General features: G+C 33.2%; 2 protein-coding genes across 2 annotated transcripts in view; both read left to right on the forward strand.

The window, feature by feature from the left end:
• The window catches only part of LOC128223405 (uncharacterized), a 28,330-nt gene extending 21,910 nt beyond the window's left edge, over positions 1-6,420 (forward strand). Inside the window, exons 21-24 of the mRNA XM_052932684.1 lie at positions 1,808-1,932; positions 4,218-4,314; positions 5,187-5,351; positions 6,023-6,420. Of these exons, the coding sequence (XP_052788644.1) occupies positions 1,808-1,932; positions 4,218-4,314; positions 5,187-5,351; positions 6,023-6,282 (647 nt within the window). The 3' untranslated portion in view covers positions 6,283-6,420. The remainder of the gene's footprint in view (positions 1-1,807; positions 1,933-4,217; positions 4,315-5,186; positions 5,352-6,022) is intronic.
• Positions 6,421-8,488: 2,068 nt separating this feature from the next.
• LOC128224086 (uncharacterized) lies at positions 8,489-24,732 on the forward strand. Its single transcript, XM_052933740.1, has 9 exons — positions 8,489-9,182; positions 12,672-12,862; positions 13,486-13,665; positions 15,200-15,301; positions 17,053-17,120; positions 20,953-21,143; positions 21,517-21,696; positions 22,964-23,065; positions 24,517-24,732. The coding sequence occupies exons 1-6, from the start codon at positions 9,147-9,149 to the stop codon at positions 21,036-21,038; spliced, it is 663 nt and encodes a 220-aa protein (XP_052789700.1). The 5' UTR covers positions 8,489-9,146; the 3' UTR covers positions 21,039-21,143; positions 21,517-21,696; positions 22,964-23,065; positions 24,517-24,732.
• The last annotated feature ends 841 nt before the right edge of the window (positions 24,733-25,573 follow it).

The raw sequence follows: 25,573 nt of genomic DNA on the forward strand, positions 1-25,573 counted from the left end.
ATACGCAGTTTCCTATCAATGATTGAAATGCCTTTGCCTAGAGGCCTCGAACATTGTCAAGGTCCCTTTAACATGACCAACACCCTTACTATTTTGACCTCAGTTGGTCAAGAGTCATGGCCGTGGTTCCCTTGAGCTGCAAGTCCGATTTGTTTTCAAAAAATGAAGAATGCTTGTATCCAGGTACCTCAAACTTGGTATACTGGTGAACTGCATCTGTTTTCTTTTAATCATGTTTTAAAATTAAACGCGGCGTCTTTGATGCTTTGCATCAAAATTAGTCTTATTAGCTCTGGTATGTGACAATTACTGGGTCTATCAAGCATATCGAGAAGTCATAGTGCCCCTCCAGTACATGTGACTTATAACTTTTTTGCTATTTTCTCTCGATATATTCTATTATTATACGCAGTTGGAGCGTATTTTTTAACTGCGATAAATTCATTATGTATAAAAAAATATTTTTAATTATACAATGACAACTAAGGGGCCTAGACAGATATGTATTTAAGATATTATGCTTGATATAGTTTATTAAACAAATTGCATCATAAAGTATTGATTTTGAAATAGTAAGAATTTTCATTAAATTCCCCATAAGATGTCAAATGTAACTAACTTACCTACATGTTCCGCAATAATACCTGAAAAAGAAGAGAAACTTAAAAGGGAATAACTCGTGAGTTAGTCATGTACATCAGTTTAGAAATGCTATACGAGACTACAACGTTCTAGGAAGTCATGCACTTAGAAGCCTGAAACAGGACAGGGGAAGGCTGACTATATTAACATACGGAATATTGTTAATAGAGCATGATAAAAAGCTGAAATATATTATAAGTTTTCTACACATACTGGATTATCGAACTTTGCTGATGATAATGATGTAGAGTTTTTGGAAAAGTACTTGAACCTGTGGTGTATGTCAGAAATGTAAGAATTGTAATACACTTGCACTTGTGCTGGGCGATGGGATGTTTCCCACAATGTTAGAGGATTTATCGGGGAGATGGATCAATGATTTTTTTCAGTTTTTTAACCAATCAAGATTCTACTCCAGTGTCCAGTGTGTTTGTAATAATGTTGGCGCAATTCATCATCAAGAATTCAATAGGCCGTTGTCAATATTTGAAGTAAAAGCAGCCATTGATCGACATAAGCCATGGTGGTACATTGTCACATCTGCTGTTCAAACTCTTCTTGAACAACTTTGCATATAAAGACTGTTGGTAAAGGAATTATGATTGATGGCGAACTTGTATGTTTTTGGTGTTTTGCAGATGATCGTAGGTTAATGTTTACAATGTACATGTTATGAATTTTAAATGTAATTAGCCAATGGTGTCTTAAAAAGTATGGCGGTAAACATAAACAAAAGTAATATTGTACATTTCAAACCAAAACATGTGCCAAAATCTCATTTCATATTTAATTGTGGAGAACATGTTTTGAACTATTTAGAATGCTACTCTAATCTAGTGTTTTTTCCATAACATTTAAATAATTCTGTAAAGGCTGTTTCAAAGCATGCTTGTTAAGTCCTTGGTTTGCTTGTTGTAATATGTAGAAGTATAAGATGAATGAGGTTTGCAGTGTTTGTCATATTATTTAACTCAGATATATTTCATGCAGCAGCTATTTGGCCATATGATGTTTATTTGTGGTAGGAATTAGAGTTTTTTGTTTCTAACTAGTCGACAAAAACTTGCACCCACTTAAAATGATCATTCCTTTTTTCGTCACTTTCTACAAAATAAATGAAAGATATTAGTTGCGCACTCAATTTGGCCTGTTATATTTTCTATAGATTGTATGGACATTCTGAGGTACAGTGTTGGCGCATCATCAGGGGTTTACACAGTGTATGCGCCTACGACTTATAAGAGAGTTCAGGTGTTTTGTGACCTAGAAACAGATGGAGGTGGTTGGATTGTGAGTATCTTTAGATCAATTTATACTTATTTTGTTATACTTTTGGTATACCCAAGCCAGATGTAGAATTACTTTGCAGATTAAGATTTAAATTTCTGATCTGCCTTATTTGCCCTTTATTAAACCCTTTGCACCTAAAAATTGCATTGATCTAGCATTTTGATCAATCTATACAATTGAACTAGTTAAGATACTCACAATCCAACCACCTCCATCTGTTTCTAGGTCACAAAACACCTGAACTCCCTTATAAGTCGTAGGCGCATACACTGTGTAAACCCCTGATGATGCGCCAACACTGTACCTTTATTCTTATTTTGTTATATTTGTAGTTTACCCAAAGCATATAAAGTAAGAATGTCCAACTTTAGCTTAAAATGTCTCAACTACCTTATTTGATCATAGATCAATTCTTTTGCATGTAAACATTGCATTGATACGGCATGTTGATACATCTATACAAATCAACTTGTTATTGCCCCTTTCGAAAAAGCTGTGGTCTATTGCTTGCCCCTTGTCAGTCTGTCGGTCGGTAGGTTTGTCATTCGGTCGATATTCCAAACCCTGTGTGAATAGTAATTAGAGGACGTTTGGGCTAAAGGTCCTCAAACCTGGTAAAGGGGTTGATCATGACCTGCAAATATCAGCAGATCAATGTAACATTGACTTTAAAGAAATAAGTCATTGTCCGATCAATATAAAGATAACGCATGGTCATTAAGATTCTCAAACTTGTCATGAACAAATTGGGTCACCACTTAAATCTGTCTCTCCGTCCGACAAGACCAAAACAGAAACATTTGCCACGTCACCGTGTCAGCTCTCGATTTGTATGGAAATTGTTGTCACGAAATACTAGATGGTAATGTACTGGGGCTGCGTTTATTCCAAAATGTTTATGACTATTTTCCTCCTTGCTACTTTGCCAAATGGTTATTAACAAATAATTATGAGAGTATTTGAAATGCCATGATTCTTCAATTTATGCTAAATCAACAATAATTTTACTTCTTTCTTAATCAGAACAGTAAGGAAGCTTTGATATCATTCCACTTGTCTCATGTTTTAAGGTTAATCTAAAGTTTCATTTAGTAATGAAAACAAATGAACTTATCGCTAGAATAGATGGTTCGATACGCAACCCCTAGAGCAGACCGAGTAATTTAAGTCAAGCAGAAAAACACGGCCTTGCTACTAATGCATGCCGGAAACTGCTGAGTAGTTTTGATATCCACCCAATGAATGTTAGGTCAAAATTGTCTAATTTAGTAGTAAACTACAATTTACAACTTTAATTATTTGATGCCTTATCTCCAAATACATTTTTTTTTGAGTTATGGTTCAATTTTAATTTTTGAATAATAATTAGTGATCTAATAAATCTAACGATTTGCGTTGATAAAGAAAGAGGTCACCTTTACAAAATTATCCGCATCAAATATGTGTGAGAAGTGTAACTTTCTCGGAACCAAAATTTATGTTTGTGAATACTTATTTTGTAAATCATCATCATCTTCATTATCATCATTATCATCATAATCATCATCATCATCATCATCGTCATCATCATCATCATCATCATCATCATCATCGTCATCGTCATCATCATCATCATCATCATCATCATCATCATCATCATCATCATCATCATCATCATCATCGCATCATCATCGTCATTATCATCATAATTATATCATCATCATCGTCATCATCATCATCATCATCATCATCATCATCATCATCATCATCATCATCATCATCATCGAAATCATCTTGTCAACTTTCTCATGTAATCGTTTACACCACCAGCACCATCATCAGTATCAGCTTTTTAAGCAAATTGCACCAATTTGGTTGTGGCAGTGGTGCTGTTAGTGACATATTATTAGATCCATCTATTTAATGGCCCAGTCGTCGGATTTTGTTGATTATTTATTGTCGTTGTTGTTGTTGTCGATGATGAATCATAATCAAACAGCGCCCAATATATAATTACAATGGTCTTGTTAACAGTTAGCACCGTCTTTTATTGTTAACGTTAGTATAGTTGGTTCAATAATAGGTTTTAATGATATCACTACCCAAGTGTACATATAAAAAGTGATAGTTAGCCTTCCCACAAAACCAATCGAGATATGTTTTGAAATTCTCTTAATTTATGGAGGTCATGTGGTAGAATAAATGGACTTAAAATCATCTTAAATGATAGGAGTTCTAGCCCTAGTACCTGATAACGATTTACGCAAACATTCTATATAGCAAGAATATTTGGTTCGTACTTTTAGGTATTCCAGAAGAGATTTAATGGTTCGGTGAATTTCTACAGACCATTTGCAGACTATGAAGAAGGTTTCGGATCTATTTATGGTGAATTCTGGCTCGGTAGGTGGTAAATTTTTTACCATATTTGTAGCATAACTTGAAGTGTGATCTTTAAATGAAGTCTCATTTACATATTCGACTGAGGAAGCATCTTGTTATGTTTTTTTCTTAATTTTTACCTTCAGACTTACAACTGTTGGACGATCTAATTATTTCTTAAGATCTCAAGGAACTGTGCCAGTGCATTTAACCCTACAAGCACATGCACAATGTTCGCCAGAAGGTTACAGGTTAATGGCTTTAATAATTTATAACTTATAAGGTTATGCGTGGCGGATCCGCGGTTTAGTGGTAAAACAGCTGCAAGTCAATCCAAGGTTCGCAAGTTCGATTCCCCGCCGCACCAATAAAAAAACTAGTCTTCTACCGGGAGGGCTGTTAAATGGCAGTATCGTGTGACAGTGTTATACACTGGCGCACGATTGTGCACTTTGCTCCTAAAACATAATACGAGTTACATTTGTATCGGATAACTCGCCGAACAGGCCTTGTCCGAGTGCGTATATAAATACACATATAAACACATAATGGCGTCAGTGTGAATTGGGATACTCGGAGACAGGTTGAACTTCCTTCTGCAAGGTTCCACTGACCTATCTTTGTATATTACTACACAATTAAATAATATACGATTCATTGCCATTTATACGGAGTGTGGGTTTCTTTGTCATTCAGATTTGTTTGAGGTTTTTCGTTTGAAACTGTGCCTCTAAATAGATATATGCAAATTGGCTCGACCTTATTACTTCGAATTGCATTATGTATAAGCAAATTGATAACACTATGGATCTAGGTTTCGGTTTTACTTACAGGAGACTCACTGTACAGAAACTGTTGTTTAAAAATCAGCAATGCATAACTATTTATTTCAGGGTTGAAATGGCTACATGAGTTCACTGCGCACGGTACCTTTGAATTACGGGTTGACATAGAAACAGCTAACGGCACGATGGCGTACGATCACTACCGGTTATTTAGCGTAGCAGAAGGGTCAGATTACACAGTTCATCTCGGCCTTAGAGTCTTTTCTCATGGACGTATGTGTTTACCAAATAACTATGTATGAATCATTTATACCATTTCAATAAGTTACACGGCTTACTTGGAAAGCGCTTTGTACAAATATGTTTTATTGAATTTCCGCACCGTGGATCGCCTAGGTTAACATTAACTTTCACGGATCAACATCACATGCTATCACCTTCGATGGGATCAGTTATCTTTTTATTTATTATACCAAACAAATAAAATCAATTATATTTCTAAAATCATTGTTAAAAGCATTGAGGTATTTTTTTCAATATGTTTTCACCTATAAGTCAGTTAACAGAAAGGTGTTTAAGAAGGCTAACACCAAAACTAAGAATCGCAAGATTTATTTAAAAGAAACACCACAGGAAATAATTTTCCTATTAAAACAGAGCCATATTCTAAATAACACCTGAACAGACTCAAATAACAGGGTACAGTTTTCTATGATCTTTTACTTCAGAACTGATAGCCCCACACCGTATTGATATTTTAATGTATTTTGTACTTTGTAATATTATGTGACTTATAACAGACCTTACGTTTTAGACGTATGATGAAATGAAAATAATAATTATTGAAGTTGAAAAATTGTCCGTTGGAAAATGTGGTAAATCTTTATGTACATTTCTTCAAAAATAAACATGTTATTTTGATTACATTTACAGTTTTATTTCAGTGACTACAGAAAATCAGCTTACGTACATGAACGGGATGAATTTCAGCACGTATGACCACGACAGAGACAATGCTGGCGATATTAACTGTGCTTTTTCGCACAAGGGTGGCTGGTGGTATAATAGCTGCTACCACGCCAATCTCAACGGACTGTATCTTGTCCCTGGCACTCATGACATGAACAGCATGTGTTATGGAAGCTATGATGGATTCCATCACGAAAGTCTAAAAACAAGCAAAATGATGTTCCGGCGTGTCTAAAAATTGTTATTTGGCATCTAGACAAAGGTATTTCACGTGTGTAAACAAAGAACGATTGACAATTTAAACAGTACATTTATCTCTCACGTGTAATTAACTGTTAATTAAATGTGCGATCAATAAAGGGTTACATATGTATTTTGTGTGTTTATAAGGTAACGTTACACAACTATATAAATAATGAAAGACTAATTGATACTTCATCTAACACACCAGCAGTCAAATGCTATCAGTTGGTTATTTTTTTTGGATAGGTTTAAATTAGCCAACATGTTTATTGATCGGTCAATAGTTATTTAATAATAATAATACACACACTGCACACATAATGATACATCAGTCAAAAATAATCTGTGTATAACTTAAACAGCTTTTGATGTTATTGTTCAGAACTGTTACTTCTTTGAAGAGGTGGAAATAAGCCAACATGTTTTTTATTGGTAAATAATTATCTAATAAGATATGTGCACATCAGTCAAAATATAACCTCTGAATAACTTATACAGCTTTATACAATTGGCTACAAGCTATTAATGTTTTAAAGTTGCATAATTAAATAAAAAATGACAATCACATATGGAATACCATTATTATGAAAACCAAAGTATAAATTCATCAATTCATTTAAATAATGAACCAAATGTATTGTAATAAGCGAGAAAATACAGAATATGCTGTTACGGTTGACCAACAATAACTTATTGGGTTATATTGCATCATGTGTATCCTATAAATGGTTGAGAAAAGCATCGATTCGACGACATGTACCATACACGTAATGATCATAAAGTCCAAACAAATTTTCATAGCTTTCAATTTTAAGAGAATAAAAATCAATCCAGTTTGCTGTGTTATTATTTCATTACTAAGGTCTGAACTAAGTTCTCAGGTTCTAACAAGCCATGTACATTTTATAACGAAATAACGTTGCTATGTGAAAGCTTTACAACAGCTTTAACGTTTAAACATCAATAAAAACATATTTGGAATTTTCCAAAATTCAACCGTTAGATGTTCAACTAGTGAGTACACTCAATAATCATATATCAATATTCAATGATACCCATTCAGTCGCGTCTTTGATGCTTTGCATCAACATCCGTCTTGTCTATCGCTGTATTGCTAATTTCATAACACAAATGCCCAGTGCCTAAGCTATGTACCAATGATTTATATGGTCAGTGTCACATAATTGTTTCTTGGCCCTGCTTCTTCTGAGCTGTTTAGTACTGCATACATTTCGTCACCGCATACAGTTTGCAGCGAACAATATATATGCATTATATAGTCCTATATGTGGCGAAAAGGCTAACACAGCATAAAAAATAACTATGGACTATTTGCTTCCTTCATAAAAGGTAAGGAACGGTAACTCTTCCTCATATAACGAATGTATTTATACGCGTTAACAGAAATAACCACTCACTGTAAAAAACGTTTTCGTAAAATACTTTAGGTTATTGAAATTTGTAGAAATAGCAGGTTTTAATGTTTTAGTGATGATGATCATGATAATGCTGCTGCGGATGCTGCTGCTGCTGATGATGATGATGATGAAGTTGATGTTAATGATGATGATGATGATGATGATGATGATGATGATGATGATGATGATGATGATGATGATGATGGTAATGACGATGATTATGATGATGATGTGGATGATGATGATGATGGTGATGATTATGATAATGCTGCTGCTGCTTCTGCTGCTATTGCTGCTGATGAAGATGATGATGATGATGATGGTGATGATGTTGATGATGATGATAATGATGATGATGATGATGATGATGATGATGATGATGATGATGATGATGATGATGATGATGATGATGATGATGATGATGATGATGATGATGCGACACATACCACCGCAAATAGGGCACCACGAAATATTCATTACAGTTCCCCCAATTAAGTTCACAGACGGTGACAAGCCGTATTCTGCATTACTATGTTCGACCTCGCTTTTTTCAAGCACATTTTTCACACAATGTTCATTTCAAATGTTTTGTGAAAGCCCCCGATAAAGCATTGTGATTGATCTTCATATTTCGTTTTCTGTATCAGATAAACAAGACCATCTTAGCAATTAATGATGCATGACAAGACAAGTGTATGATTAATGCACTTAAATACTTGAAATAGTTTTTCCTGTACCATAATCTTGCAGTCATATATATTAAGAATTTAAGTACTCATCAGCATTTTGTATATTGCAATTCATATTTATAATTTGATGTATTTGATACCATGTTATGCTCAATAAACGGAGTGCCCCGGTGTCAAAAACCAAAATAACGGAAAAAATGAGATTTTTGTGTTTCCGTGTAATAGAAAATGTGAATGAATTCAGTGAGATAATCTAGAAAATTGGTTAAAAGCAGGAGAAAGTGATGAAATTGCGAGTGTCTTACATTTGTCTCTGGTGCAAACAGAGCAAGACATTTTCGGTTTAAAAATCTTAATTTGACACAAAATTGTAAATGCATTATAATCTATACTTAAAAATGAATGGATAACAATGGAATGTAATAATAGTGGTTTTCATCTTTTTAACATACAGCATATACAGTTAAAATATTAACGTTGAAACTTTTTTTAAAATTCTGGTTGAAATAATATTGGATGTTTTGTTATATATTTTATTGTGGTTTACAGAGTCAACAATTTAATTATGTCAAAACTGTCAATCTGTGAGAGTGTAGCTTTAAGACATAAAGCTAAGACACACTCTATACGAGACAGCACAGACTTTTTGGAGAAATCTAAACCCAGGGGCAAATAAACCCCACGAGAAACGGGCCATATCTGCCCCCGTTGGTAAATTTACCTCCGTGGGTATTTACCCCACCTCAGACATGATGCAAATTTTCCCCGTCAGCATTTTATTTCATGTATGTGCAACAATTCATACTACACGTGGGTATTTCATTTTTTGCAGGGTTTTACATTGAATAATGAACAAAAAACATGAAGAAAGGAATTTGTAAAACATGCATCTTAATTTATTGTATCAAACTCTTTTTACATATTGCTCGGCAGACTGTTTCTACACTAACTGAAAAATCATATTTTTTGTTCTATTTTGTTTTCAAGTTTGGCTTTTTGGTCTTTATTTGATTCCTTGACACTCAAATGCTATCAAAATGGAATGCTAAACCTTTCAATACTTTAATATAACGCTATCGATAACACTTCTATTTCAGCAGATATTTTGGAAGTTAATTTAAGTCAATTTTAAACATACTTTTACTTGATTATTATTTATTATTTTTTTCTATTTTTAAGAATGATACAAATATAAAGAAGTGCACTTATATTTGTTTTCGAAAAACATACACATAATTATTTATATTTTTCCGTAATGACTGCAAAAAAATCTAATTGAATAAGGGTGGTGTGAATTAAAAATATTGGTACGTTAATGGTGTAAGCTTCATTATTATGTTCATGTACTTTTTCACACAAACCATTAGTATCTTATTTAAAATATTCTCTCAATTGCCATATTAACGTGTCTCAAAATACTCCAGCGACAAGGGCAAATGTTTGACATATAAATGCAGTATATTTCTGATTGTGAACCCACACGGTATTTCAATCTGATGATTGTTTTTATTGTCCATGCGTCCTGCAAGTTTAAAAACATGCATGCCATGGACCAAGTCTGATGCAACAGGTTGAGCTTTCCTATAACAATTCTAAAAGCACAAAAATAATGTCACCAAAAAATAAACTTTTCGAGTATTGTCAATTGTTGCGTTTATATCACGATATTTATCCTTGGGGCAAAATTAACCTAAGATGCAAGAATATGCATTTAAAGATGTACTCTTATTCCCAAATAAGATTTACCACAATTAATAATATTGTTTTAATATTCCTAAAACTATTAATAAATGTCGAAAACAATAGTTATTATGAAGGAAACTGAGTTTAATTTGAAAGAAATGAGCATAAAATACGGTATTTCTACCATATGAGACTATAGGTGACCACAGCAAATCTTTTAGCATTCACCAATCATTTAATACTTTTGCGCTTTCTGCTATCAAATACACGGTTACAATCTTGTTATCAGTAATTAATATTTTCCATAAATGCATTATTTAGTAAGTATTTTAAGATTTATCAGTCAAAATTGATGTTTGTTATAAATGTGTATGTAGTGATTCTGAATAAGAGTGTCACTTTAAATACTCGACGGGGAAACATTATCCCCGAAGGCATTTTTGCCCAAGTATGGACTAGATGTAAATTAACTGGTATGTTATGTATAATAAACGCAAAAAAGATTTGCCCCTGGGTGTAGTTTGTATTTTTATGGGTTTTACAGTAAATAATCGATAAATAAAACGAAACTGAGGACGGAAAAATGTTACATATATAGCTTTTATTCATTCTGTCACACTTTCTACAAAGAGCTGAAATGTTGGAAAAACAATGTTTATGTCTGATTTAGCTATTCTATTTTCTAGTTTAGGTATTTGGCCTTTCTTTGAGACTCGTTTGCTATCAAAATAAAAATCATTTATTTTAAATCAATTACACTCCTATTTCAGCTTATACTTTTGAACATTCAAATACATCTTATAAAATTATATCGCACTCCCATTTCAGCTGACACTTAATAAAAGATATTAAACACATTCTTGATTATTATTATTTTAATGAAAAAATCTTGAATACCTGCATGTTGAATAGTTTTCAGACAGTATGGTATGTTGATTTATATTTTAAGAACTAATCTTTATTTATGACTTTTCTGAAATTACTCAATATCATATCCATTACAGGGGCGCCCCCAACCCCCTGTATTCGCTAGTTGCTTAGTGAATAAAAGTTGTTTTGAATATTGCTATTAATATCATACGTAAGTTATTTTAGCCTCGTTATCTGTTCAAATTTTCTTTTTAACAAAAGTATTGGAATTTGATTAGATAAAATATCACTGTATTTAGGCCGATTTATTTGACAAGTTTGATTATCTTTATACAATGGAAAATATTATATTTCGAGATTAAGCGGAAGTTATGACAATGACGATTTACTGTGTGCATGCTCATTGGCTAAAACGCTGTATGCATTTGAAATTTTAAACATACGCATAAGGTAATAATTAGTTTAATACGTTTGATTATGATAAAACCTGCTGAAATAAGAGAGAGAACAAGGAAGTGAACCGCCGCAAATGACGATGCGAACAATGACGATATTCGATGTACTAGACGTTTGACATAGCATTGAGCCATTTGTATACATGTTTAATTTTGATGCCTGGTGACTTCAAATAATATAGGTATACTTTCAAAAGTAGTTGATGACTGCTAACTAAATGACCGAAAAATGTTTTTTTTTTTTTTATAATTTTAAAGTTATTGTAGTTTGTACTTATTTCCCATTTCGACTGAAATAGGACGCCAAATTACCCATTTTGCAATCTTTCAATGCCAAAATAGCTTATTTGGAATACTTATTGTGTTTGTATTGCTTAAATATTCTTTATCATATCATAAAACCCTTTCAAATGATACCAAAATTACACTGGGTAAGAATGCATTCCAAATTCCATATACATGTACACCGGATTCTTTAATGACTGTCATGAGGGGAGCAATTCTTGTCCGCGCGGTGCTTTTAACTACTAGGATTACTCTACATGATTTTGGACATATAATATTGAGCCTGTTAATGGAAAATGTTATAACGCATTAGAAAAGTAAAATTAGGGTATTCAGAAAACCACTTAATTAACTATTTTAGGTGATTGCTAGTAATTATTTCACACCATACATTAAGAGCCTTAAGGAACTGGATTCTAAACAAAATATCTGTTTTTTTATAGGTTTACGATCACAAATTATTATTAATTATGTTTGAAGACACATTTATAGTAGAGAAGATAAGTAACTTGATAGTATGGTAAGAACATTCGTGTGACCACCTAATGTTTCCAAATTCCGTGATATGAAATATAGGGACAAGGATTTGTTTACTCGAATCACTCAAGTGTACAATAGTATTCACCCTGGAGTATCTCGTCTGTGGCACAAGCATAACATATTTTATAAATACGTCGAGTTTTATTTGAAACGAATTGTAATACTTTATAAATAACCTACCTATAGAGTGAATGAAGCCATTAGAGCTTGGCAATACGATTTGCTTTAAAAGTTTCAACCCCAGCTCCAAGCGGTAATCAACTAATGCTAAGATTATCGACGCATTATTTTGCTTGAAAGTTTTTGACTTTTACAATGGTGTGTGTATATAGTTTGTGTTGTTGTAGTCAGGATAAATACATTTTTAAATTATTTCTAAATGAAATTTTGTTTGCTTGCATATCACTGTGAAAAATAATGTTTTATTTTTTTATTTTTAAGGCCTCAATGACACTGGTGATTGTGTGGGCTTTGTCGATCGTTACTTCATTTGTTGTTGAACAAGAGGGAATCTGCGACTTAAAAGAAGATAGGTGGCCAGCAGATTACAAAGTAGACAGTTATGTAAATAATGTTGTCCAAATAAAGGTTGACATCACTTCCTGTGCCAAGCAAGCCGGTCCTGGTAAAAGGTACACATTATATTGATTTTAATTTGTTTTACCTTATTTTTTTCTTTGAACAATAAATGTGGGTCATCTTAAATCGCGCTGAAAATGTAATCTTTCAAAGAGATGTGAATCCTAAAATTAGTAGATTTAATGCTTTGCCAAAGTTTTCTGCAGATTCCTTTCTCGAATTTATTGCTCTTGGTTGAAATCAAGGTTTGCATGTTTTGGCTTTTAGAAAAATATTAAATGCACATTTGGCAGCTGTTAAACCATTTACATTTTAGTAAATAACATTAAACATCGAACTGACAAACATGTGACGTGCAAACAGAAAATGAGATGGAATGCATACGTAGATACATAAAACTAGTTTGTCACATATTTTTTAATACTTATACGGTGCAATTTTTATTATATTAGTGAAATTGCATAGGGCGGTAGCAAAGTGGTACAAAGTCCAAGTAGTATGATGATTAAAAGATCAAAGAGAACAAAATTCGCCCATAAATATATGAACATGCCAATTTTACCTTTGCATTTTTGCAGACGACGTCACATACATTACAGTTGTTTATCCGTCTATAGAAACGCTATGAACAAAAGTATATTCCTGTAAGTAACATCTGTCTGAATTTCTCCTTCAGCTATGAAGAGGTAAAGGCTTGCGATGACATATCATTCCCGAGTTTTGACGAGTACCTTTCCCTTCTAAAGGTTACATTAAAGTCAAAGTCGGAGTGTGAACTTACAGGCAAAAGCGATGCCTGCCAGGCTGTTGACGCACATGGCAAGCCAAAACATGATAAGGACAAGTGTTGCAGGACGTAAGTAGGAACAAACATTACCTCTTTCCGTGTTTTTAAATCATTCGACCATCCCATACCGGAATGTGTTTGTGTTTATACATTTATGTCATTTACTTTCATTTATGTACGTCAACACAGCAATATACAAAACATGATATAATTTGACCCTTTAATTTAGTGAAGCAGATAGAATCGGACTCTTAAAGAAATTATGTTCATTTGCATTGTACGTTTTTAAACAATTTCAACACATTTTGATAATGTTGTCCACTTGAAAACATTTAGAAAGTCCATTCAATGTATATGTGTTGTTATATCCTGGGTGTTTATATGTCGTCTTGAGTTTCTAAATATGCTTCACATACTGGTGCAAACTAAAACTTCAATAGGGACCGTTATCCCGACTGAAAATGCAAACACTTATTTGCCGCATTCATATAACCAGATTACGCCGCCGGAATAGGCGGTCGTAATTGGTTGGACAGTTTCAGTTTTCCGTCAGTCAATATACAGAATGGAAAACCGATTAATATTAACTTCATGCGCATGGCATGTTTGGCCGCAATGTATTAATGTACATGTACAAAGGAGTTCTAACTAAAATAATATAATTTTTCAGACAAGACCAAATCCTTCTGCTCTGTTTTTGATAAACAAGAAAATGATGTTTATGTTTGATGGTCTAGATTTAACGTCCAAGTCACGCTAATAAGCATTGCTGATATTAGAAGGTCCCTCGGGTAAAATGCGCAGGGCTGTATTCTTCCCTCGGATAAATGTGCAGGGCTGTGTGCTTCCCTCGGGTAAATGCGCAGGGCTGTATTCTTCCCTCGGTTAAATGCGCAGGGCTGTTAACTTTGGTAAATGCCATGGGCTAAATACGTTTTGTCCAATTTAATGCTCAATCTGAGAACAATCACATTTCAGTTTTCATTGTGCTCCTTTAAATCAGACATTTCTTTTTCGTTTATCTTTGCTGTTTTTCACCTTAAATTTGTTATGCACAAGTGTTGTAATCTTTCCCAACTATTTGGCTGTTAGAGCAGATTTACTATGCAGTCTAAAACGTTTGAAACGACACACAGTGATGTATCGTGTGCGAAATTTCATTTGTCACGGACGTTTGAGACAACTCTCATACGCACAGTTCTTGCCTTTGTATGGTTTCTGTCAAACATAGCCTTAATATATGCACTGGAATAAAATACAACAATGAAATTTTGGCCAAATTGTAAAGTTTTAGTCATATTTAAACTTCAGACAATTTTGATTTGCGAAAATTAAATAGTTTAGAATGATGTGATATGCTCATTGGTCCTTCTTGTGGTTCCAAAGGCAACCCCTATTTTCACATAACTCTTTATATTAATCATTAAATCATGATTTGGCATGAGTGTGGCCCGTTTAATTGCTGCGCAACTTCCATTTATATACGACAGTCCGACAAAATCATGAATGTTCACTGTATATTTTGCAACTTCTGTAAGGTTTCATGAAGTAGTTGCATTGTTTTGTTTACCTTTCTAGCTATATTGAATGTATTTTTAAACAGTTACTACGGCGTCGTTCCACACAGTTCTGCGAAACGTATAAAACGAAATGCGACTGGAAGCTTGTGTCATATCATACAGATGTTTTCCATTGGGGAATGTAGGTATGTATACATGACGAACTGCTTTTTATTCAAACAGTTTGTCAAGTAGTTTATATAGGTGTACAATAAGCCTGTTTTTCATTGTTTGAAGTACAAAAACACAAGAAATCGACATCAATTCGTATTTTGAAGTTAATGATTGGTCGCTGCTCGCTTTTCTGCTATACTGTCTCGAAGATGTGGCCCTGAATGATACTATGGACTTGATAAGACGAGCGTCGACCAAACTTTAACGTCTTTAATACGTTTGTGTTATCCTTTATGCATTAAGTTGTATATGTGTATTTCTATTAAAAGGACTTCCCGTATCTAGATCGATTGTACTCTGTTATTTTAATTATGATCCTAATTTCTCGAAAAAAGAAAGAACTTTAAATGAGTTAATGTCTTTTTAACGGCACTCAGCGTGAGCACGTTAATCATTTGTATTTCGAAATTAAATAACGAATCCAATAGGTAATTGAGCATGTTGTTTTAGTCCATGTAGTTAACAAACGTCAGTTATTCTCTCTTTAAACTTGGTCGCCATTAAACGTCGTCTGCAATGTATATTCTAGAGAATGGGGCTCTCACCAGTCCAAAAATGATAATGAAAGATACGTTTATATATTATGCCATTTTTTATATTCCCGAAGGGTGCTTGTCCAGGCAATATCTTGGAAAGTACTCAAGAGATTTAAATGAAACTGAAAATATATTGAGATGGCGATAAAAGGAATTGCGGTGAAAATGAACCTTTAACCTGATCAACAAGTTTCTAAAGTTAACTCTCCTTTACCTGATATTTTTCGGAAATGGGTTTATGTCCAGTCCATATCTTGAAATAAAGTTTGAATGAAACGAAGATATATGACAATGTGAGAAAATGCCATTCTCAAGAACCATATTCCTGCTGTGCATCTATTCTTGAAACTTTTACCTGATATGTTTTGAAGATGGGTACTTGTAAGAACCTTATTTTGGAAAAAAAATCAATTTATCGGATTGAAATCAAACTTACTAAAAGTTCATTCATCATCATTTGTTACTTAAGGGCAATGATAATGAAACTTGATGTATAGATATACTAGTATGGCAGTGATATAATAAAATGTTTGAGTATCAATACCAACATTTAATTGTTCCTTTTTCATTACAAAATGCGAGCAACAGAAATGATATTTTTTTTAATTATTCATGCATTATATATTCACGATGTCTCGGTGAATATAGATTTATACTTTATCGATTGATGGCTGAAATATGATAAATAGACATATTAACATATGTTTAATTTCCATCAAATAACTCGAAGTTAAAACCCGATCCGAACTTGCATATTCGGACTGCACCGTGGTAATTATAACTGACTGAAACCTCACATTAACTAGAAATTAAAGCAAAGATGCATTCTTGAATGTTTTCTTTATTTTATTGATATAAACGAACAGTTTTATTTTTGGTGAGAAACTTCATATATGTTATTGAATCGTTTCTCACTGATGTGAATAAGACTGTCAAGAAAGCATGCATACTGTAGATTGGTATGAATATGTATATATATGAGCATTGGTGTATTAGCATGGTCAAATTTGAAGTAAGCTGTTATAGAATAACGCAATGAAAAAACAATTGACCATGTATGCGACAATTGTATTGTTCTAGATAACATTATGAGGAGGTCCAAAGTAATATATATATATATTGTAATTGCAAATTTTGCTGAGAGTGAGGGATTATACATGCATGCTTATAAATTTTGTATATTTCAGAGATCCTTCGCCAAACCTATGCAAAGATTGTGAAACCGAGAAATCGCTACAATTCTTGCAGGCATATTGTGAGACCGATAATCTTTACTACAAGAATTTATATGGTTTTGAAATTGAAGCCTACTGCTCTTGTAAAGGAATGGATGATTAAACGACGGAACGCAAAAAAACAATCATAAACATATATTGGCTGTGTGTAGGTTCTCATATTAAAGTAACGTAAAATCGTATGTCGGTTGGCAGAACAATCACGTACGGTTCATCCTTTTAACAATTTTGAAGAATACGAATATTTCTTGTGTTTATTCGGGATTGCAACACTGGTGAAGTTGGTTTAATGGACAATAGCAACATTGTCACAAAATCAAGTAATATGTCTTTATACGACTAAGTGTTTAGCAAGCAAATTATACATCCATCTATACTTGTTCTGGTGTTTAATGACCTTTGAAATGTTTTGCACCATGTTAATCAATGTATGTTTAGAAACCATTTACATTCAAACTCAGAAATACATATACAGAATATGGATAGTTTTAGGCGCCAAAATGTTTGACACTATTCAAACAGTAATGCAGTACTAGTGTAGCCTTGTTATGATTGCTTCAATTCTAGGAAATCCTAGGCAGCGCACGCATATTTTTATATTTATTGATTAGAACAACTGTACAACCTGTATTCTGGTCCTAAACTTTACATATTTAAGTCTCTATTTGTTTGTTTGACGCTTGCCTGTTTGACGTGTTTTATCATGCTTGGAGAAATATATCTTTTTAAAATGAACATTTTATGAAAAAAAATGTTGTGAAATACCATTATAGTATATCCCTGCAAGGCAATAATTCTGGACAGTGATATGTGATCCAGATTAAACTTTTGTGATCATCGTCTCAGGAGCAAATTTGTGTGTAAGCTTTCGGTAATAACAAACAACATTTTATACAATCTTAACATATGTTAATAAAACGAATAACAAGAATAAAAAAAAAAAACACTAACACTGAGGTAAGAATGTATCTACTACTGCGGTATGCTAAAAATACATACCATTTGAAAGATTTTATATAATATTACGGACTATACTTAGTTGTTGTTTTTATTACTTTAGGAATCCGAATAACGTAAAGTGTATGAGTGAGGCCTGGCGACCGCATGTTATTTTGGTGCTATTTGAAAGGGCATAAAGTGTGGAGAAATAATTTGTAAATATCACACCGAATACACTACTGCAAACACGCTGACCCTGATAGAAAATCGGTCGACTTACTTCAGTTGAAATACTATATATACTGTATGTACGGTAATGTTTCAACTAATAGTAATTAACTAGCAATATCCTTTCAGATAATAACAAAAAATGGGTCAGAATTTGACATTATGTATTTACATATAGTCTTATCACCATATACAACTTTCAATTTTAATCAACTTATTCTGTATTTCTAACTTATAGAAAAACACCAGAAGTTACAGATTTACAACACATTTTAATAAGCGTTTTCCGCCTCAGACTTGGGAAACCAAAAATGTCTATTTTTAGACACGCGTGACAGTATCATGTAAACTGGTCAAAACCATACTGGATGTGTGTGGCAGTATGAAATTGCCCATAATGGGTATATGAGAATTGGCAGGTCACGTAAGGTATCATAAAAAAATTACTCCATGGCACGATAAAATGACAAGCTTATGTATACCTCGAATACCTTTATTATGCGAAAAAACATTCGAGTTTACATACAATATCATTGGTTATACTATCCCTCTTTCGTCGTATAGCATGTGTACAACGTATTGCGAAATAAAATAAAACACGTTGAACAAAATCATCGTAAAACTATTTACATCCTACAAAGTACTTAAACGCATTAATCATGAGGTATCTGTGGATCAAGGATATCCTGGTTTATCTGATCAAGTTAACGACGAAGACCATCAAACGTTCTACCGCCTCGAGTGGTGAACTCAGATAAGGTCACCATGGAAAGTAGAATACACTGCTATAAACCAATGGATATGAACTACCTCAAACGGATATGTGTCACTGAAATTAATTGAGGACGAATACTATACTTTAATGCATATTCAAGTGTTAATACAGTACTCAAAACATCTTCTTTTAACCCATTGTATGAGTAATGCGATCAATAATGGATTTGAATATAATTTTGTGAAGGTGCATAATTTGCCGTAGTATGGAAGCGTATTAATGTCATCTGACTAATTACATTCTGAAACTCGAGTTCAATATATAAAAATGTGCTATAGCTCAAGATTTATTGTGCACTGTTTTTGTGTACTGTAATTTGTGCACATATTATACACTGTTGTGTTACGGATTTTCAACACAATGACTGATTGATATTATACAATTTACTTCCTAGCAGAAAAAGCCCGTTTTGTTTGTCCTATATGTGCTAGAGTAAAAAGAAAGTTGTTCATGAATGATGTTTAAACAAACTCATTTTAGCTTATAAATAAAATTGGGAAGAAAATGATTGCTGAGATTACATGTTAAATTGTTAGAGACTATTTATCTAAAATGAGATAATTTTAAAGAGATAATTGAAATTATCATGTCTTTTCTACAAGCCTTAATAATATCCTAAGTGGACTATTTAAAAAAAACCTTCGTCTTTACAGATGCACTGCTACTCTCAAATAAGCAGTACCACAATTAATACAATTCTTTTTGTGTACTGAACACGATGAATAGATATCGAAAACAAGTGTTCTTATGAAAGACACCGTGTTTGATTAAAGAGAAAGTTTTGACCTTCTGAGAAGACAGTTAATCACTGTTAATCTTTTAGTACCTACAAGTCCTTTATATATGTGCGTTTAAGCTATTAAAGCTGCACTCTCATTAATTAAACCAGTGATATAAGACTGCTGACAAAAATTCAGATCGCAGATTTTCCTAATTAAGTTCAATTCAGTTTGATGTTAAATGCAGTTTTCTCAAACCGTTTGTAACGGTTTAAGACATAAAACATTAATTTTCAAACGGAAATATAAAACTCTGCGATCTGATCTTTTGTCAGATGTCTTATATCAATGGTTTGCAGATATTTACACATAAAGTGGGTCATTCAAAGACAAAAAAAAGAAGTTGTCAAAACGGTAAATCTGTGATAGTGAAGCTTTAAATACACGGTTACAATCTTGTTATCAGTAATTAATATTTCCCATATACTTGTATGCCTTATTTAGGAAGAAGTTAAAGGGTTATCACTCAGTTTATGTTTGTTATAAATGCGTACACTTTAAGCAGTGTACGCTTCCGTACAAGAATTAACGTATTGAAAATGAGTATCGATAGATGCACGTCGCTTTATTGCACATGCACATTATTTATACAACGTTAACTTGTTCATAGTTCACCGACAATACGCAACACAACTTACGAGTGTCTACTTAATGCTTCCATGGTTTCTTTATATGAAATTAATCTCATTAAAATCCGATCCCCAAACACACGCTTCACCACGTTACGCTATTACATAACGTAATGAAATGAAGTGAACGTCACAAATTTGAGATTGATATGAAACAAGCCCACACGGATGGTCTGATCATATCACACATTTGTACATAAATATAAACCAGTAATAACCCCGTCTTTGACACACCTATTTTGCGGCGGCTATATATACATTTCAATTAGATGAAGTCAAATAATATAACCTGCCTATGTGAATGAAGCCACTGGAGTATGACCTAGCTTGATCCTACCTTCAAGTGTTAAGCATAATATAACGATTTTTGTGACTCGTAAAATGGTATGTGCATTAAGTTTGTGTTATTATCGTCAGGATAAATTAGTTTTGCTATTCGTTGTGAAGGATACTCTGTTCACATGCATATATCATTACCGTAATTATCTGTTGTATTTTTAAGGCCTCAATGACACTGGTGATTGTGTGGGCTTTGTCGATCGTTACTTCGGTTGTCTTCGCACAAGAGGGAATCTGCAAATTACATGAATATCCGCGCCCCGCAGATTACACAGGAGACAAAAATGAAACTGAAGTTTTCCAAACAAACAACAACATCACTTTTTGCGACCAGCGAGCCTGTCGCGGTATAAGGTATATATTATTATGGTTCAGAATTATATTTTAAAACTATTAGAACAAATATTGTATTCGAACGTTTGCCGCTACTAGTAAGGAAAGGCTATTTTTGACACTGAATTTTACTTGGAATGTTGGCTAAGATAATATCGATGGAGATTTGTTATTTGTGCTGTATCTAAAAATGTATGGCAGTGATATCGTTTCACCACATGAATATTTCTCTCTACAGTAAAATAGATTTAATAGCATGTGAGGCGGTGTAGTATGGTGTATAAAAGAAATTATATTTGAAAGCATTACATGTGTATGCATCAAACTTACATTTTGAAACATCTGGAGGGAAATAGTTTGATGCGAACTCCAATTGTATTAATTTCTCTATCAGCAATGAAGAGCTAAAGGCATGCAATGACGGTTCCTTCCCGAGTTTTGACGAGTACCTTCGCCTACTGAAGTATTCATTAAAGTCAAAGTCGGACTGTGAACTTACCGGTGATCCAGATGCCTGCCAGGCTGTTGACGCAAACGGAAATCCAGCTCATGATGGGGACAAATGCTGCAGAACGTAAGTCACACTCCACACTTCCGTTTCCCGTTTATTTATCACTTCCACCACGAATATCACGTGATATTGATCAAACTCACAAGACCTCATTTAAAAAATGAATTGTTCTTTCTTTTGAAATAAATATTTAAGGTTTAATATTGTTAATAAAGCAACTTGATAGAACTCAACTTACACTTTGCATTACTAAGTGTAAAAAACGTCTTTATAACAAACTTGTATTGCGGAAAATCAATTATTTCGTACGGCAGAGATTTTATCTGCTCATAAAGGGAGATCACTGTGTTTGAGATTCACTTTAGGTAGATAGGTCAACAAGAGCCCTATTGCGCGTTTATTTTACGTTCGAATCACCCCCAGCAGAACCAGCTTTGTTTAACCACAATGTATTAATATATGTTATTTACTTCCATATATGTACGTCAATACAGCGTATACGAAAAGTCTAAAAGGTATACCTTTGTATTTCTTCTTGTGAATACAGGTAAAATAGGACGTTTAGAAATATGTGTATTTAAATATTTGGCCACTCGGCTTGTCCTTAAACTTTATTTTGTATTATTTAAATAATTTGAACAACGTTTGAAAAGGTCATTAGCATGAAAGCTGTTAAGGAGTTCCTTCAATGTGTTGTCATGTCCTGTATGTGCATATGCAGAGGGCTGTATACGTCCATCGGGTACACACGCAGTCCCTTTAGTGAGTGTGCTGTGCTGTATTTGTACTATTTTAATGATGTTGAACCTTAAAAATGTCGTGTTATAACGCAACTTTGATGTAATTGGCCAAAATAATCATCATATTAATAGCTTTAACCACCTTAGAATTGACAAATCGACATACGGTGTTCGCCGTTCGATTTTACTTTTCTAATTTAAATCGTTCATAGATGACACAATATGTTTAAAGTAAAAAACGATTTTTATCTTTTCTATCGAAAATAAAAGCATTTGTCACTAACTTTTTTGACAACCTCCATGTAAAGTTATTGTCTATACGGGTTTTCTGTCTATCCTGTTTGCATAAATTTGTACTCAATACAACAATGACCTATTTGGTCAAAGAATGTTTGTTAGTTAACAATTGTAGACACTATGAAACAAATGAGAAAGTGAAATAAATCCAACAGGTCTTAAAACCGATCAATTGTGCCTTTTCGGAAATATCACTAAAAAACATCGTATGTTTCGCAACTTTTGGTAGACATGATGAAGTAGTTTCTTTTTTATTACCTTGTTTCAGCTATTTTTCATATTCATTTGAACAGGTACTTTGGCGTCGTTCCTCCCGGTTCTACAAACCGTTTTCACCGAAATGCGCTTGGGAACTGGTGTTTCATCACTCAGACGTTTTCCATTGGAGAATGTAGGTATGTAAACATGACTTTGCTTCATACTCAGACTGTCCGGAAGTTCCGTTTATAAAAGTATACAATGAGTATGTTATTTTTTATTTACAATAAAACGTATGTTTCGATTATATTGTATCACCAATGTAACCTATGAGCGTATTATACGATATCAACTCGTGCGCGATTGGCAAAAGTTTTCCCTTATTTGCAATGGTACGCGCAATAGTTACAAAATAGGAACAAGCACAAACATCTCATGTGTAACATTGGAGTGTTCAATGACTAGTTTTACTTCATATGATAACATGTGTAGGCGCGGGTTTTGTGTAAACACTTAATGTGAATATTAACATCAGTATGTAGGAATCACTTCTGAAAGTGTTTTGTTTCGTGTATAGCCTCGTCATAACATAATAAAAACAAAACTCTTTTTGACAGCACCCACCTATGTGTGCAAGGGATGTAACACTAGTTAATGAAATTATAGTTTTGCCCGTAGTGATCGGAGACGAATCTGACTTTCTTATTTTAACGCAACAATTGCATTTCCAAAATATGATATAATCAGTCTGAAACTCAACATGATGATCTATCTAGAGCTTTAACAGTATTACTTTTATTGTTTGCTGATAGAAAGATGAAAAGAACCAAATTGCGAATAGGCTTTTATGCTTCGCGTTTTACGTGTCGCACACATTCGCTGGTTGCTTTTCAATCAAGTACACAATCAAACGCCTTCACAAAGCGAAACAATGTTATGCTGTTAGTTTGTTTGATTAATTAACATGGAATACTACATAATCCTACCCATGATTGCTGTTGTTCAATTACTCTGATTGTCAAACAAGATACAGTACATTGAAACTGCTGCGTTAAAATTGTAGTTGAATATTTCAACGAAAAGGGTAAGCATCTACCAATGGTATAAATCTGGTTAGTTGTTTGGTTTGGTCAAAGTTAACTGATTGGTAGATATCTATATTAAGTTAATATTAACCAATCAAATACTTTGATTTTGCAAACTTGGACAACGATAACCTAGGCTAATTGTACAAAATTTGGTTAAGTTATCCGCAGGTTACCCTTTGATTGTTTGCACATGCAAGGAATTCACTTGGTCAACAATCATTATTGGAAAAATATTGATCAATCAATAAATATTTTGACTAATGTAAACCAAGCCAAATAATAAACCGGTTTTTTTTTAATTTGGCTGCCTATTGACACCTTATCCAAACAATAAGCTGCTGAGCCCAAACCATCAAGTGCACAAGAAAGGCATTTATATACACATCAAATTGCACTTTTTACGCACGAAACCGTTATGAGACTGGTATTTAAAAACAAATGATGTACACTTGTTTAACGGAAACACTACACTCGTGACCAACTTTGTTTCTTTTTCATGATTAGCAGAACTACACACTGGAAAATAATAAATGGATGCTAATAAATTGAATATATTTCAGAGATTCATCTCAAGGACAATGCAGCGTTTGCCAAAACCAGACATCACTACAATACTTGGACGCTAATTGTTATGTCGATGGAAATTTAAGTTCTTCATTCTTCTTTTTTGAAATTACAACCTACTGCTCTTGTCAAAAAACGGATGAAAAATTGTTAAACGGCGGACATCATTTGGGGGCCAATAATATGGCAATTATGCATATTACCATTGCTTGTGTTAGTATTCTAAGTAGCCTGATTTGAACGTTATAGTCTTATACTTGGCTTTGTCATGTGTCATCTGTATGGCCAAACGCATTATTTGCATACAAATAATGAATGTAAACATTGCATATTGACATACAAAAAGAAGTAAATAAAGAAAATAATAATGACGTCTTATTATTGTTTATATATATTGATGAAAGCGTTACGCCGAGACGTTTATATATGAAATAACATGAAGTGTTTGTTGTTTTATTTAATATAATCCTATAAACAGTTAAACATCTTTAAACATTCTGAGAAAACCGACCAAGTATGCGGCAAAATATAAGATGTTTATTTATGTAACAGAATTTAATCAAATATCGTTTCTGAATGAATAGATACAAAAACAGATATTCAAAATATAAAGATGCATACTCATGGACTTCTTATCAGCAGGACGAGAAAGTCAATGTTTAAGAGTTTCTTATATAATATTGCTTTATACCTAAGTACATGTACAGTATTTTTATTGTCAGATTACGTAGTTCTATAAATGCATACATACTTGTCCTCATATAGAAACATCTGTTAGTGTGTTTTCTTCTGATGTCATTATAACAATAACAAATTAATATAAAGTGATATTCATCTTCTCAATCCGGAGAATAACAAAAAAAATACAATAAGATATATTTCTAGGAATATTATAAGATTCGTATACGAGTATACCATTTTGATTCTTATAATAATTATAATGAGCTGATATTGATAATCTAGTCACTTGACATCGTCAGTCAGTTAGCAGAACATCACAATAGGGTTCATACCTTGTAATTCAAACTATTTTGATGAAAACGTATAGTTGTG

This window comes from Mya arenaria, chromosome 17, assembly GCF_026914265.1.
Source record: "Mya arenaria isolate MELC-2E11 chromosome 17, ASM2691426v1".
Taxonomy (NCBI): Eukaryota; Metazoa; Mollusca; class Bivalvia; order Myida; family Myidae; genus Mya; species Mya arenaria.